Source organism: Lepidochelys kempii, chromosome 10 (assembly GCF_965140265.1).
Source record: "Lepidochelys kempii isolate rLepKem1 chromosome 10, rLepKem1.hap2, whole genome shotgun sequence".
Lineage (NCBI taxonomy): Eukaryota > Metazoa > Chordata > Testudines > Cheloniidae > Lepidochelys > Lepidochelys kempii.
Genome location: NC_133265.1, coordinates 6646252 through 6663073, shown reverse-complemented (window position 1 = coordinate 6663073; position 16822 = coordinate 6646252). Strand labels below are relative to the sequence as shown.

The 16822-nt window shown below is 48.4% G+C and overlaps 1 protein-coding gene across 4 annotated transcripts in view; it reads right to left on the bottom strand.

Moving 5' to 3' along the window:
- CACNA1H (calcium voltage-gated channel subunit alpha1 H) overlaps positions 1-16822 on the bottom strand; it is a 478577-nt gene that overhangs the window by 153735 nt on the left and 308020 nt on the right. For 3 of the 4 annotated variants that reach the window (XM_073361774.1, XM_073361777.1, XM_073361776.1), the window contains one exon: positions 3203-3515. The exons of the other annotated variant lie outside the window; for it this stretch is intronic. In XM_073361774.1, the coding sequence (XP_073217875.1) occupies positions 3203-3515 (313 nt within the window). The remainder of the gene's footprint in view (positions 1-3202; positions 3516-16822) is intronic. 4 annotated transcript variants of the gene reach the window in all.

The following is a 16822-nucleotide window of genomic DNA, read 5'->3' as shown; positions in this document are numbered from 1 at the left end:
CTAAAAGCTCAAAATTAAGGCACTAAATGGAAAAATATATAAGAAGAGAGTTGGCTGGGGATAGTATTCTGATGGCCAAAGCAGCAATCCTGAAACCAAACACAAACCTCCCGGTATCTGAAAGCAGGATGTCACAATGATCTACGCACCCAATATCAGCCTTCTGTCTTCCCAGAGGAATCAATTCAAGTCGTGGGAGTATTGTGCTCTAAGGATACGTTTTCTTCCTGGGGTGAATTCTACACATTTCATCTGGGCTAGAGTTTGCCCCAGAGACAAAGTGAAATGAATAACTTGTTTCCCAGGAGCCTAGAAAGCAGCATTGCCTCCTGAACACACATTTGACCATTTTTAACTGCCCAGGCATGGGACTTCTGCAGTGAATCGGCCTTTACCCTTTTTCTGTAACGATACCACCCGCCCAGAGACCGGAGGCCCTAAGAGATCACTTGTGCCATATCAATCAGGCTCTGATAACATGCTTAGCCACCTGTTGGAAAAGGAGGATGCCAAATGGGACAGCGCACTGATGGACACATTCTTATTTTTAATTTCCCCTTTCTTCCATGCACCACGCAGCACCAATCAGGAATATGAGAAGTCACGGAGGCTGCTCCTATTTTGACACATTAATGCCAGGCGGGTACCAATGCATTTTTAATAGTGGATGCCTGGGACTCATCTAAACCTGTCTGGATGCATTTTAGAACAATAGATAGCAGCAGTAACATAACTCAGGATATGCCACTGGGACAGCACTTGAAAGCAAACAAAATATGCACATCGGGCTATCTTCCTTGGGAGCTGGGCTTCTTAGAACGCGGAGGGAATAGAAGAAAATTTAGAAAAGAAAATCACACCAATTACAAATGCCAACAGGTAATTATTAGTAATTAACATAATTAAAAGGAAGAAAAAACTAGCGGCAGAAGCTGAAGAGCACTGATGATGGGAACTAACGACCATACCATTGGGGCATTCCTGCATATCGGAAAGTGAAAGAACCAGATCATGTGAGAAAAGAAAGCACAAACTTTGCAACAAAGTTCACCTATTAATGAGTATCTGGGTCAATCCTTCACCCCGCCAGCCTTACCTTTTCCCTGCTCTTCCTTCTCTCTCTTTGCTTCTCCCTCTCTTCTTACTACTCTCCAATTTAACCTTCGCTTATGTAATTCACCAAACTACAAAGCAGCGGCTAAAAACAATTGCATGTCACACCTGTCTTCATTGCAGGTCTTACTGCAACAAACTCACCCCTTCAGCAACACATATGTATTATTTACCACATTGCACAGCCATGTAAGATATATGCCAAAATGCTACTCACAGTGAAGGGGAACAAAACATGGCAGTAAAAGTCTCAAAAGGGGAAGAGCAGAAGCTGTGAAGACGTCACTGCTACAACTCTGGCTTAGGGCTCTGGAGACTTTCAAAGGACAGACAGCACAGAAACTGCTTTCTAGGTAAGTTTTTGCTAGGAAAAAGGGCGTGTTAGCTTATGCTCGCCAATGTGCGGTAACTAACACTAGGACAAATCCCCGTGAAGAGAAGACCTGCTAGCTTTGTTGTGGGTTAGCAGGTCAAGTCAAAAACTATGGGGGAGTTTGGGGTTCATCTTGACCTGCTAACATGTGAAAACTACAAACTAGGATTTTACCTTGTGTTAGTTACCACGTTAGCTAACACAAGATAAGCACACACCATTTTTCCTAGGGAAGACAAGGCCTCTATGATAAGCTGATCAGACGATTCCTGCCTGGTAATCTACTTAGACGTCACTGCTGTTGGGATCGGAAGTGACTTCTCCTTTTAGCTGATCTACACACAAAGCTGCACCAGTTTAACTAAAGGTTCAGTTCAGTTAAAGCGGTGTAACTTTGTGCATGTGTAATGCACTCAAAAGTGTGTGTTTAAAATCTGCTTGTGTGTTGATGCACAGAGAAGAAGAGTTGCTACAGACCCTCAAATTGTAGCAAGCTCATGTTTTTAGCTCTGGAGGTCCCTGGTACAATCCTGGCCAGGCCAGCCAGAAGGCACATGTCACAGATGGAGTTGCATACTTTGGTTTAAACCAGACTTGCCTCAGTTCAGCTTGCACATGTAAGCCAAGTTTACACTGATGCACTCTGTCCACACACAAAGTTGCACCACTTTAGTTACAGCAGTGCAACTTGTGTGTAGAAAAACCATGTTCCTTCCATACCTCTTATATAGGGAACAGCTTCAGCCAGACTCTTCTTACCTTATTCCCTAGGTGGGCTGGTCTTCACAGAAACTCACACCAAAGAACTAACCTATTTCTTGTTTCAGAATAAATGTATATTATAGTTTGACATTCCTAAATCAAAACAGAACACTCATTTTGGAAAAAACAATGCCATTCACGGATGCGCACCGAAATAACACAAGGTGGGAATTAAAAGTTAAAGTTGGTGTGTAGACAATCCCTAAGCCACAACGGCCTCCTGACCATAAACTTTACTATCTATTGCTCTTGACCTCAGGGAACAGTGCACCAAGGACTTGATTATCTGTTACATTACACCTTGGGTAGCCATTTAAACATCTCTGGTAAATATAACACTCCCATTCTGACCTGATTGCACTTTGCACTGGTGTAAACGACTGCACAAGGAGTTTTTCTAGCTTTTAAGGCTAGAGAAGACCATTTAGATCATCCCATCTGACCACCTGTATAACACAGGCCAGAGAGTTTAACCCAGTAATACTTAAATCAAGCCCATATCTTGTGGTTGAGCTCGAGCATATTTTTTTTTAGAAAGATGTTCAATCTTGATTTAAAGGCTTGAAGTGATGGAGAATCCACCAAATCCCCTTGGTAAGTTGTTCCAATGGTTAACGGCCTTAACTATTACAGATGTGTCTTATTTCTAGCCTGAATTTATTGAGTTTCAGTTTGCAGCCACTCAACCTTGTTATGCCTCTGTCTGCTAGAGGAAAAACCCTTCTACTATCAGAAATCTTCACTCTCTTTTCTAAAATGTGTTGAAAAATGTCATTGTTTGCCTCTCTCCAAACAGCACGGAGTTTATTCTTTGGTTCATTTACCTGACACGTCCCATCTATTTACCAGTTTCATTCTATTGCAGGCAGATTCCTTTTTCAACTAACATCTGTCAAAACCCCTTCAAGCAACATGGGAAAAAACAAGACAAAGCAAGCACTTGCAAAATCCTACCTGAAAAATAGCTATCCAGGCATAGCCAATGTTATCAAAATTAATAGCTCCATTGTGCGGGTTTACATCCCCTGCCTTGCATACGTTGTAATATTGGTTCCAGTTTATGCAAGCGCTCCTGTTGCTGAAATCTGGGTTATACAAATTTTGGTTGTAGGAGTCCATGCTCAAGGTGCACTCCACCCTGTACTCCTTCCTGTTTGGGATATTGGAGCATTTCTGCATGCCGTTATCCCGATGGGATGAGCAGATGAATGGATTCTCCTCTCCTTCCGGCTGGTAATACAGCTGCCGTAAAGTAAAGTTATATGTCCTAACGGGAAAAAAGCAGATGAGAGAGAGAGTCAGTGTCTTATACCATCATTTGTTTCATCAGAAGGAGATGCTGTGGCCTGGGAGATGCTGATTTTGACACGGGATTTAGAATTGCTTTTCTCCTCAGACTCCCGAAGTGGGTTAAAACAAGGTATGGATGGATCACAGGGAAAGAGTGGCAGAACCTCACCTAAAAAAAAAAATCTGAGTGGACAGGAGTTAAGAGTGTTATTCTAAATCAGCGGTCTTGGGACTGTAGCGAATACAGTGAGGAAAGGGAGTGTAAGCCTAGGGCTAGTAGGACTCTAGTTAGTAGACCCTGTTAACCTAGGGCTTGAGTGTCTACACATATTTGTAAGCCCAGGTTAGGAATTGTTGAATCCTGGGTCCCAACCTGTGTCTACACTGCATTCTGCGGGCCCGAGTCCAACCACTCATATTCCAGACTTCCTAGCGCCCTCCCAAAATGTGGCCGCTCTAGCCCTTTGTCCACCGTGCAATATGGCTAAACTTGACTGTTCACCAAATTGACTTTCCAGAGAACAAAGAAAGTCGGCCCATAGGATTGTGGGATACTTTTGGCAGACTCCCAGAGTGCCAGTTCAATGGGGTTGCATCAACATTGCAAAGCAATACGGCTTGAACCCAGGGTCCTGGCTTGATTCAGGCTTGGATCCTCCCCATGGGATCCTGGGACCAAGCCCTGGTTTAACACGATTTGTGTGTAGATGAAAGCAGGGTTTGGCTTGAGCCTAAGTTTGAACCCTGGGCTTACACTGCAGTGTGGACGTACTCTCTAACTCCAGACGATGCAAAAAAGTGTCTAGGGCTGAGTCATTTCTTGGAATAGCAGAAACCGACTGACAGACCAGGACAACAACACCATAATGATGGAGGAAAGAATGAACCCCCCTCCCCCAAACCCACAAAATGCTTACAAGCATTTCCAAATTCTCAAATGTGTATAGGCTCATTCCTGCTCCTACTGAAATCAGTGGGACCCTTGCCACAGACATCATCAGGAGTAGCATCAGGGGGACAAGATGACAAACAGCATTCCTGAGACGGAGGGCTAATTGATCCCGGAATCATCTCTCTGGGGAAAGGCTCAAATTCTTATTGCCTGCAGCGTTTAAAGGCAGAATGGCCAAAGCACTGGAGAACGTACTCCAGAAGTGTGGGTGAACTAGAAGACCTAGTAAGTCTTCTCCATCCCTAGTTTTTTATGACTGGATTTTTTTAGATACCCATAGTGCATCGGACTTTGCACACTGACAGTCTGCCTTTTAATATTGGATCACAGTAGGAGTCCACTGGCAAATATAGATGACTAACAGATGGAGAACTCTAAGGGTCTGCTCTGAAGACCTGAGGAGTGGGCAGGGCCTCAAGTCTTGCTTACAATAGGAAACTGAAAAGCCTGAGATTTCTATCTCAGCCACTCCGTGCCCAACCGCCCACAGACACAGAGTTTTTCTTTGGAATTAGAGACACTGGTCATCAATTACATCCAGATTTCTTAACTCCTCCTTTCTATGAACCCAGACAATAACCAGGTCTCCACAATGGTCTTCTTTGGAGCTGTCTTCCTGTTCATTCTCTGTTCTATTCACTGGCTGCCCTGATGGATGCTCAGATTTTAGTGACTGTCCCAATGGACTGCAAAATCTCCCCAAAAGTCTGAATTTAATGCTCAAAGTTTGAGGTTAGGAAACAGTTATGCCCTCCTGGCCTAGTGCCTTTCATCCAGCCCTCATCTTTCAAACGCTTTCGTGCTTATTAAAGTGCAGAAGTCAGTAATTAACTGAGAAAGATGTAGGATAACAGGGATTAAACAGTGTACAGCTCTCCCTCAGCAACGGCCTCTTACAGAGTGTCAGTTCTGGGATCCTGCAAAGAGATGTAGTTAAATCTGCTGATTCTCCCTCACTGCCAGACCAGGTGGGTCCTATTAGTTGCGGCAGCCAAGAAATGTAAAAAGACTTGGAATTTCCCTCTTGGGCAGAGGCAACTCAGAGCAGGGGCAGGGAGGTTCTGCAACCCTACAGACAACTAAGTTGGAGAGGAAGCTTATGTTCTGTGATCCATAAGAACACAGGAAAACACTGGGATCGAGGAAGAGCTTTGGCCACTAACCGGGCTAATGTGTGTATGTACTATGTTGAGTGTAGGCCTATTCAACGAGCCTAATACAACGCCCATTGAAGCTCGAGGGAGTTATATCATTCGCTTCCAGGGGAGCTGGATCAAGCCCTAAACCAGCGGCACTGTTCCTAGATCAGAACTTAAGTCACTTCCCTGCCCCAGCTGGGTTTGTTCCTGCCCCCTCCATACTCCACTCCACCTCCAGCATTGCAATAGCTGCCTCCACTTTTTATCCAAACTACCAACCAGCTACTGGGCTATCACACATTCCCTGCCCACCCCATGGTTCCATTCCTTGGAGTATCCTCAGGGCCAGAAGGTGCTCAGAGTCACCCTGATTATACTTATTCATTGGCAGAGAGAAAGAGTGTTGCCATGACCCAGGATCAGTGGCATTATGGTAACCAGCCAGGCTGGAGTCTGCAAACAGGGAGGGCAGTGGAATTATCACGCTAGCTGGCAAACATCAAAGGAGGATGAATGCTTGATGATCTGTTTATTTACCTTCTTAGAGACATGAAAAAGCTGCATGTAAATGGTGTGATGTCCTGACCCTGAAAAGCACTCCTACAAATGCCATAATCCCACCGTTTGGCCATTGTTTTAGCCAGTGGGTAGACGTGCCTTCAGCTCCTCACTCACCAGCAGTCTAGGGACCACAGACTCAGCCAGCCAGGGAACCGCCCCAGAGTCTGATGGAATTGAGTCCAAGCATAGAAGCTGGACGGGCCAAAACTCTGAATTCTAGTAGCTTGGAGAGTTGAATTCCAACTCCCACACCCGGGGCCAGGCTATGGGGCCGCAGCACAGCTCTCCTGACAGGACCACTCTGAGCTATGGGTAGGAATAGCAGCTGCAGGGGGGAGGCCTGCAGCTTGCTGCATCCATATCCATACAGAACCTGTGGTCCCTGCCCTGGGCTTGCCCCATCATTGCTCTCTGCACTGGCTTATGCAGGGCTGGCGTGGAGACCCTTCGCAGCACAGCAGGTGTGGAGGTGAGCCGCCACGGACAAGGCTGCTCACGCGGCGAAATGCCTGCCGGCGTTGTAACAACCCTCTCATCCCCCTCCCAAATTGGTGGGTCCCCACCTGGGAACCAGCGCAGCGTTCAGCAGGAGTGACCCCCACTTGCGCACCTCCTGTGAGGGAAGAGGCCGCAGGCCCCACAGAGAGAGGCGACGGCTTAGGTGCTCTCTCCTGTTCACTCAGAGGGCTTGTTGAGACTAGAACTAGCTTCCCTGAAGCACCGTCCTTTGCCTCAATTAAGCAGCAACCCGGTGTCCGTCTCCCACTTGGCAGGCCTGGACCTCGTCTCTGAACCAGACTCATTAGTCTACAGCTTGGGAGATAACGTTTTTAAAGAGCTGGAACCAGCGCCAGAGGTTCTCTCCACCTCAGGTCTCCAGCCGCGCCACCACCCTATCTCTGGCTGCAGGAGGGAACAGAACGTTCCCTAACGCTCGGCTGCTTGAACTCTTGCACACACAGGATCCCCCTTTCCCGCATCACCTCCTTTTGTTACAGAAGCCCTCGCACTTTTCCCTTTCAGGCTCAACAGTGAAATGTTCCCAGGTGCTATTCAGCAGGTCAGGCCTGGGCAAGAAGCAGGGGGATTGCCTTGCATACCACGGCAAGTTATCACCTGAAAAGCTTGCCCACGGCAGCTTGGCTTTAATGAAATATTTAATCCTTGCTGCTCTCTGATAATTGCTGGCCGTGGAAGGGATCCAGCTCTGCTGCCCACTTGTTGATGCTGCTTTCTTTTTAAAATAAGTTGAAACGCTGTGTTTGAATCAGTTGTTGAAATGGAAAGATTAACAATGCAGGCTGCAGTCAGGCGTAGCAAGGAGAGTGGCTGTAGCTTCCTGCTGTCCCCCACACACCTCAACCCAACAGGCAGCCCCCAGTCCTGGCCTCTTCCCACCCACAGAGCTTGATCGATGTCCCTAAACTCAGACCTGCAACCCCCCGGGCTCTGCTGATGCCCCTCAATCTCAGCCTGTAGCCATACGCCCTGGGTCCCCCCTCTCCCTCAGCTCTGCCAAAGCTCCTCATTCCCATCGCACAGCCCCCCTGCTAGGTCACCCCTGGGTCCCTCTGGAACAGAGACGGTCAAACATGGCAGATCAGGCGCTGGGCTCCTCCCACCTCCACAGCTGTGCTTTGAAGGGTCTAAGAAGACATACCCCTGGAGAAGGAGTGGGCTGTCCTCCCGTGAAGGCCCTGGAAGATGCCCGTTTGTCAACCTGACCATTGCAACTGTCTCTTGAGGTAACGACTGTTCTCCTGCAGCACAGCAGCTCTGAGGGGAGCAAGCAAGCAAGGAAGGAACCAAGAGGAACACCAAACAATGTGTCTCTCCCCATCCTTCCCTGTGGGGAAACCTCAGCTGGCTTTCCTTCGTTTCTTACGGACCACAGACCAACATGATTTCGCCAGGGCCACCTGCTTCCACCTCAGAAAGAAGGCCCTGAGAATTGTGGAGGAGCTCAATGGCGCTGACCTGTCAGAGGAAGTCGGAGGCCTATGAGACTGTCCAGACTGCTCTTCCAGGGCTTCCACTCCCCTCACCTGACCCACCCCCCACAGCACCATCTCCGATTCCTGGTCATTTTGCCCCATCCAGCTCTGGCACCAGGAAGCCACAGCAGAGATGCAATTCCTGGTCCTTCCCCATTCTCTGCCTACAAAAGTCTGCTTCTGTTCTTCACTGCATGCCTTCCTGAGGTGTGGCTCCAGTGGTCTCATAATTAAGTGTGTGAGGGGTTTGCCAAAGGCTAAGGGGTTTCGCAGGTGGGCAGGAGGCAAGATGTGGGTACATGCAGGTAAGAGAACCCAGTTACAGGTGCAACATAGGGCCCCACAATATCTAGGACTGGCCGTGTTCTTTGTCCCCAACAGCGTCACAAATGTGATTAGGTTGGCTCTACCGTAAGGCCTGCTAGTTAACTTCAGTTTTATTCCGCATTCTGCTGTTAATGGTTGCCACCCCACTGTGATGCCATGTCGGTGTGTCACAAGCCCAACATTGCCAGGTCAGGAAGTTGGGCCAGTCCATTAGTTCATCACATCTCCATGTCAACGTAGCCAAGTTATTTTGTTGCTGCACTATGGTGCAACGGCATCCCGTACTGCTGCCACAGCACAATACAAAGCCCCAACAATGCCACATGCTGACAGATCACCACCACTTTCCCTGCAGGTGCAGTTATTGCAGTCCCATAACATCACTCATTTGTTTCCTGCAGTATCAATTTTTAATAGGTATCAGCTAGCAACAGGTCCGAAACAAATCCCTGGCTCCAAACTTCATGGCATGGGTCCACCTCCAGAAGTGGCCTGCAGCAGAAATTAACTAATTAGCAAACTCTAGAGAGAAGCATGGCCAAGAGCAGCCATTCTGTGGTTCCTCTGGAGTCCTCTTTCTTGCTGAAAGTGTCAAGTTTGCCTCACTAAAAGCAACTCCCCTCTTGGTGCACAGAACAAACTTCAGACAAACCCAATTTCCAATTAAAAGCAATTTGGCTTTTCAATAAATCCATCTCCAGGCATGTCCCTGGGAAGAGCACGCCGAGCATTAACAAGGAGCGAATCAGCCATCTCAAACTCTTTCTGTTGTTGCACAATTAAAAAAAAAACAAACCCAAAAGCACATTACCGAGAGCTGTGTGCTTATCTCCAATCTGATTTAATTAGTCTGGGATTCAGTTTATGGTTCTGGAAGGCTAAGATAACTGGGAGCTTTAATTGCTGCACGGCCGGTGTGTGCCTTTTCACTAATCTTTACTTACACCTGTAATTTCTGGGGCAAAGCAAGCGAGTGTCAGAGGCTTGGACTTCTCACACTATTTGTCTAGCGCCTGTGCGGATCCACTAGTACCAGTAATGTTGACATGCTAGTGTAGGCCAAGCACAGATACTTTACCACTGGTAAACACCGCAGTGGGATAAAAAAGTTTAGCGTGAAAAGTGCTACTGCAGACATGCAATTTGCTCCGTACAGCACCACGCACACCTACGGTGCAATGTAACAGATTGAATAAAACCAATCAATAGATAAAGAAAAAAGGAACAGGGCTCAACAGAACTTAGACTTAACTTTTCAGGGCAGGGGCTGGGTCCTTGTTTCAGTGAAGTGCATAGGGAACGTCTAGGTACTCGCTCATGAGAATTTAATTAAATCCTGTAAACACGGACATACTGCTTTACTTTTAACCTATCGTTTTAAGCCTTCACCTAAGTCCTTCTAAAAAGTTAGGGCACTCAGTAACTGTGTTCCAGGGATGGCACAAACTTCATAGGGCAGCGCGGATCGTAGGATTTGCTCTGAACATCATTCACTGTGAAGTTTGTCTCCTCTGCCCCCTTGGTAATTGAAACACTTCTTAAACAAACATCCAATCAGCTCCATGGATCGGGAAATGGAGTGAGTCAAATGGATAATTTGCTATTTAATGGTGAACTGAGCTAGTTACACGTCATTGCCCACCCAGCCACCCACAGTTCACTCTGCTCTATATGGGATTCTATGATTTTTCTGCTCAACTGCTGCCATTGTTGCTTGGAAAGTCTGCCTTTGGCTCCTTCCACAACCCTGTTAGCTCTGTGAGTAAGGCCCGTCCATCTGCCACCTCCAGCACTAAAGTCCTTGCCAGCCAGACCGACCTTGGGGTGTGGAAAGGGAGGACTGGTGGGAACATCTTGAATAACAAAATCAGACCAGAGGACAACGGAGAACACGTCTGTGAGGTTTTCAGCAGCTCTGGGTAGATTTACTTTATGGAATCCCAAAGTGCAGGGGAAGTCACAGCGAAGATTCTGAGATGTAGGCCTGAGGTAACGAGCATAATGCAACTAGAGGAACAGAACCGCAACGGACAGCTCTATCTCCTCATGATTCCAGATTTCAGGAGCCTCGTGGAGCCATTAGCTAAGCAAGCAATAATGCGAACTACAAGAGATTATCTGGGGGAGGGAGTGGAGAAAGAATAGATTTTTCTGTTATAAAATAACAAAAATAGCTAGCTCTTCTCTGGCACTTTTCCTCAGTAGTTCTCAAAGTTCTTTACACAGGCAGACAGTAGCGTTATCCCCATTGTACAGGTGTGGAAACTGAGGCTCCGCTATTAAGCAGTTAGCTCTAAGGTCCAGTTTAGAAGAGGTGTGTAGGGGAGATGTGCCCCTAGCATTCATCTCTGCAATTAAAACACTGCTTCAAGACAGGGCTATCCATTGACCAAATCTCTGAGCCTGCACCAGCCATAATCTTGTCGGAGACTGTGCAGTTTAGCAGTTAAAATGCAAGAACCAAGCACCTGGAAAGTCCCAGCGAAACCAATGGCTCCTGTGCAGTTTATTTTATTCATCCAAGCAGGCATTTTTGAGAGAAGCATCAGTAAACCAAGCTGGGAAATTGCTACCAATACCGCAATAAAAAACTGGAGTCTGCTTCTCTGAGCTGAAGTGGCCCAGGGGAAATAAATGACATCTTATTTATATGGAATCTAGGGCCTGGAATTAGACAGAAGCTTGGGGGCAGGGATCTCTCCCTTATATGATTTGCTTCAGGATGGCACAAGCAGATGCAACATCAAACGGGGGTAAAGGGGCTCAGCACCGCTGAAAATCCAGCTGCCTATTGCATTTGGTAGAGATTTACAGGGCCTGAATGCTGGTGAAACAATTCAGTACAAAACTCTGGTTTTTCTTCGACCTGTATAATTCGCCTTTTCCGTGGAGAAATAGCAAACACACAAGCTCAGCCGTTCAGATCCCTTTTTTCCCAGGGAGAACCTTAGAACAGCTCCACAATGGCGCTAGGACAACTCACATCAGCTGAGGATCTCTCTCTCCTTCCGTCTCAGGCCCCATCCATCAGATAAAACCCTGTTCCTTGGCTCAGGGGAGGGGTCTAGCCATCATCCCCAGGGTCAGATATCAGTCTTCCCCCATCTCAGTCTTTCCCTTCCTGTTCTTGAAGCAGTTGGTTTTATGGCCCCTTCACTGGAGAGAGGAGTGAATAGGGATTGCTATTTACTCCTCATTTGCCAAGGCCAAGGCGAGCTCTCCGTGCCCTGTTTCAGGGCCTCGCACTGGGCCCCATTTCCGACCCATGGGCCGTGCCACACTATACAGAGCATCTGCATCTTGAATCGAAGAGACAGAGACGGCACATTAAAACAGTGCATCTTCCCAGCCTGCCTGAATTCCTCCTGCCCACCCACAAGCCTCTTTCGTTCCGAGGGAAATTTCCATCCAAAAACAGGCTGAAGAAAAGTCCGTGCTGTATTCCTACTGTCCTTGTTATGCGATCGAATGCTGCAACGTCACACCAAGAGAGGGAGATTCTTGTGAAGGATTAAAATGTGCTGAGACACACGTGTATAAGTGTGTGGAGGTTTTCAGGGGAGAGAGAGCAGGAGCGCATGGAGGTAGCTGAAGGATTTGGGGGGGGGCGGGGGAGAGAAGGGGGAGTAAAGAAACCAGAACCCCACAAACCAGAAGAAAGTTTGCTTGGAACATAATCAGCAGACATCCCCACTGTCTGCAGTTGGGCTGCAGAGGAACAATAGGCATAGGCATGCACCCCGGGTATGCTGGAGGTTGTGTGTGGGTGGAAGCCACGTGGGTGCGTTAGATCCTGTGCTAATTATCCCTTCAACGTGGCCTTCTCAGGCAGTTTGATTTTTCAGCAGCCCGCTAGGCTACAAAATAACCAGGGAGAGGAAGACTGTCATCAGAGGTGAAAGTAAGCCGGTACGCCCCGCTACGGCGTACCGGTAAGAGCTGGTGCGCCGTACCAGGACTGGCTTTCTGAGAGGGCAATTTAAAGCCCTGGGGTAGCGGCGGCGGGGCTGCGGCGGGGATTTAAAGGGTCCCGGAGCTCCAGCCGCTGCTACCCACCCCCGGGCCCTTTAAATCCCGGCCTGAGCCTGCTGCCCAAGCCCCGGGGTAGTGGTGGTGGGGCTCTGGCGGGGATTTAAAGAGCCCCAGAGCTCCAGCCGCCGCTACTGCCCCGGCCCTTTAAATCCCTGCCGGAGCCCTGCTGCTGAAGCCCTGGGCTCGGGCAGCAGGGCTCAGGGCTCTGGCAGCTGCTACCACAGTGGAGCCCCAGGCCCTTTAAAGCTCTGCCAGACCCCAGAGCCCCGGGGTAGCAGTGGTAGCCGGGAGCCCCCAGGGCTCCTCAGTGATTTAAAGGGCCAGGGCTCAGCTGCTCAGCTGGAGGTGACAGCTTTTCCTCGTCCAGCCCATAGGTATGAAAGACCATAAATGCCACAGAGCCACATGTCTGAAACCCACTAGCATTGACTCAGCACCCTCAGCCTTCCAAGGGAGACAGCAACATGCCGTTTTGAGCGCCGGGGACTTGCGAATGAGACTCAGAAACCTGTGGTTTGTGTCACCGGTCATGGCTAACACAGAGCCAACACCCCAAAGAGCACCGACCAAACCTTTCTTCCTTTGCATCGTGCTGTGCGCTGGCTGACTTTGCAGCAAGGTAACTGTAGTACAGGCTGGTAACGTCTCTTTAAAATTAGTCCTGTGCAATCACCAGAGCGCCTCCTATTGGAAGGGGTCTCTCACATGATGCAGACACACTCAGGGTCAGAGTCCATAGGAGCCAGCTTGCTATATATCTAATAAAGAGACTTTATCCCCCTGGTCTCACTTTGGGTTCCTTAAGTACTGGGGCTGCTGGAAGATACTCTCAGCTGCTTGACGGTGTTAGAAAGTGCAACCGTAATCAGAGCCGGTGCAAGGCATAAGCAGACTAAGCAATTGCTTAGGGTCCCGAGCAGCTCAATGGGTCCCCCTATTTGCTGTCTATTATGTGTTGTGTGTAGGGGGGCCCTCAAAATATTCCTGCTTTGGGCCCCCAATGGGCTAGCACCGCCTCCGATACTAACAAACCATGGGGACTCCTAGCAACTGCCTAGTTTTCCTCGGTAGTTAACGAGCTCATCCCTGTTACCTGGGTCTCCTGAGTTCAGTTACAGGGCGAGTACTGCAAAGGCCTTCGAACCTGTAAGGAAAATGTAAGTGTTCCCACGTCGCCAGGAAAGGCGTTTCTGTCCCTCGGGGTGCTTTCTCACCTTGCAGGCCTGGTTATCCAGAGTTTTCCTGGAATTACAGCAGCCTTTGGTCTTAACCAGGGGAAGGAAAGGGCATTTTAACCCCACGTGCTCCAGCTCCTGGGTTTGTTGACAAGAATATGGCAGCAAACAGAACGGAAGTGGCTTGGGCTAAGCAAGGTCGTTCCACCCAGCGAGGGACAGGCTGCTTGAGGTCCAGGCAGCGTGTTACACTTCAGACTCCTCGTGTGTCCTCCTCTGGAGTTAAGACTACTAAGCGGAGGAGAAACAAAAAATCCCCCAGAGTGAAGGGGAGTTGGAAACCTGTGTCTTGGATCCTGGCAGGTGAGCTCAGTACACAGGCGTGTGTATTGCGTCAGGGAGAGTCACAATGAGAAGGAGGATGGTCTTGTGGGTTAGGCGTTGGCCGGGGACCTGGAAGATTTGGGTTCAGTTGCCAGTTCTGCTGCAGACTCCCAGTGTGAGCTTGGAACAAGGCACTTGCCCTCTCTGGGCACCAGTTAAAAAAAAAAAAAAGCAATTTTGGCCAAAATCTGTTCTGATCCATTCGCGGCATTTCGGATGACATGCCCTTTGAAGCAGCCCAGGCTGGGGTGCAGTAGATGAAGCATTGTAATGAACCAGACAGATGTCAAACTAAGCAGAAGCTCATTACCTTCAGTGGCCCCAACTCTGGAACCAGGAGCACACTGGTTGCTAATGGCTGCGGGGGCGGGTCAGGGCTCCATCTCTCATGGGTAATTATAATTAGGATTCCATCCAGAGCAGAGCTGGATTTTCAAAGGGGGAGAGACCAGCTGGATTGATGATTGGACAATTAGCAGCTGATGGATGCCAAAGCCCACTTGCTGGCGGTTGTTTCATGTTTAAATGTGCGGACGGAGACACATGCCATAATCACAGAGCATGGACAAAGGATTCAAAAGTGATCCAGGCAGGTGTGACCGATGCCTGCGTGTGATATCAATCCCCCTAATCTTCCACCCTGGCTATTATGAAAACTGTCCATCCCTGTCCAGTGTAATCAGACACAGTGCAATGCTCTAGGGCACACATGAGTTTATAGCTATCTGTCCTCCCAGCTGCAAGTCAGTTAATACATGTTTGTCTTCCCAAATCAACCTTTTCCATTGCACCCTCTCTCCCTCCTGGGTTATGTTTAACCTCTTGACTTGACACACTCCCCCCTGTACATTAAAACTGGGAAGAAGGAGGGCAAATGTGGCTAGTGAAACAAAAGCGTGGGGAGGGAAGAGAGATGGGCACCATGCCAGACATTTCTGCTAGAGGATAAATGTTGTCTGCAGCTGTATCACCTTGGCCGGTGATCTAACAAGAGAGGTAGGGTCAGATCTGGTCAGTGCATTGGCGGGAGACTTCTGGGGGAAGCCTGCTTAACTAATGATTTTTGAAGCTGGGAAAAGGTTCGCGTGTGAGGTTTGGAGGGAAGTTTGGCTTCATTCTTACATGGGCAGACCTGTTCTTTTTCTGCCTCTAGTTCGCTCAATTTTGCACCTGCACTAAAAATCACTTTTTAAAAAAATGAATATCCTCCACAGAGGGCCAAACCCTGCCAATGGGCAGACCTGTTCTTTTTCTGCCTCTAGTTCGCTCAATTTTGCACCTGCACTAAAAATCACTTTTTAAAAAAATGAATATCTTCCACAGAGGGCCAAACCCTGCCAATGGGCATCAAAAGCTCTGAGTAACCAGTGCTGCTCCTTTGGGTCCATGGTGCTAGGGAGGCCACAAAATTGAGACTCCACTTTCCCCCCCTTCCCAACCCACTACAAAAGCTGGCACTGTAGCTGTTCACTGAACAACGGCTGCTCTCTAGTTACTGTAGTTGCAATAAGAAAAAAATCCCATGACATGACAGGAATGTAGCAAAATTAAGATCCTTTTTTGGTGTTGGTGTCCAGTTGTACTGAGTGGCCTGTCAGCAAATCCAAATGGGTAAAAAAATGCAAAGCAAAACCATCATCCAAAGGTAAAGAGCCGGTGAGATCCACGAACCAAACGGAAGCTACTCATCTGAAACCGCCTACCTTGTTCAGGGGGACAGGCCAGCCGGTTATATTGTTATTTGCAAATAGACGTCCTTTGCATAATTTGCTAATGGCTGTGAATCCACGCATCACTAGACCCCTGTGCTAAGAGGACAAATTAACCGGAAAGGAAGAGTGAATTAGCACCTCTTTCTCTGCCAGCTGGCCTGTCCGTTTGTCGTGCTTGCTGCAGTTGAATGTTGGCTGTCTAGTGGAGATGCAGCATTAACAACTCCGTCCAGTTCTAACGCAGGCGGTGACTGTCCAAACTCCTTACCCACTGCCTTGCAAGCGTGCCTCAGTGCTGACTCAGAGGAACTACCCTCCAGGAAGGAAGACAGTAGTTTAGCTTCATCTACAGGCTTTGGAGCTCACGATGAGCATGCTCCTGCCAGATGCTGAGTGCCCTGGATGTCCCATGAAGCCAGGGGGAGTTCAGAGCACTCAGCACTTCATGGGATTGGGCCCTTCAAGAGCAAATTGCTCTCCATGGGAAATCAGACTGACAAATCCACTGACTTAAGGAAAGCCAGAAGGACCAATTAAGCTACACTCACAAGCCCCTTTCATACAAACCCACAGAGCTGTCTGCAATGGCCTATACCTACTTCCTCAACGCTTTAAAAAAACCAGGCAGCCAAAGGCGGGGCAGCGTGGAGCGGCTCCGGAGTTAATTAAGACCACAGTACTCGTGTTTTATCTGTCCGGCAGCGTGAGATACATACGACACGTCACAGCTCTTTCACCGAATTTCTTCAAAGGCTCTGAGGAGGAGAAAAATGCTCTTACAAATAGCGGCATGCAAGGAACAGCCCGCCAGCAGCCTGGGCAAGCCAGAGGTGACCTGGATTCTTTTTCTTTCTAGAGTTAAAGGTTAATTCTGGATTGGTGGCTGGCAGGGCCAAGCATCTGGATAGGCTGCTGGGTTGAACTTGTTGCTGACACACACACACGCAGAGTCCTTCATTTCGGGTGCCAATCTCAAGTGATGTCAGATCAGACACGCCACACAAGAAA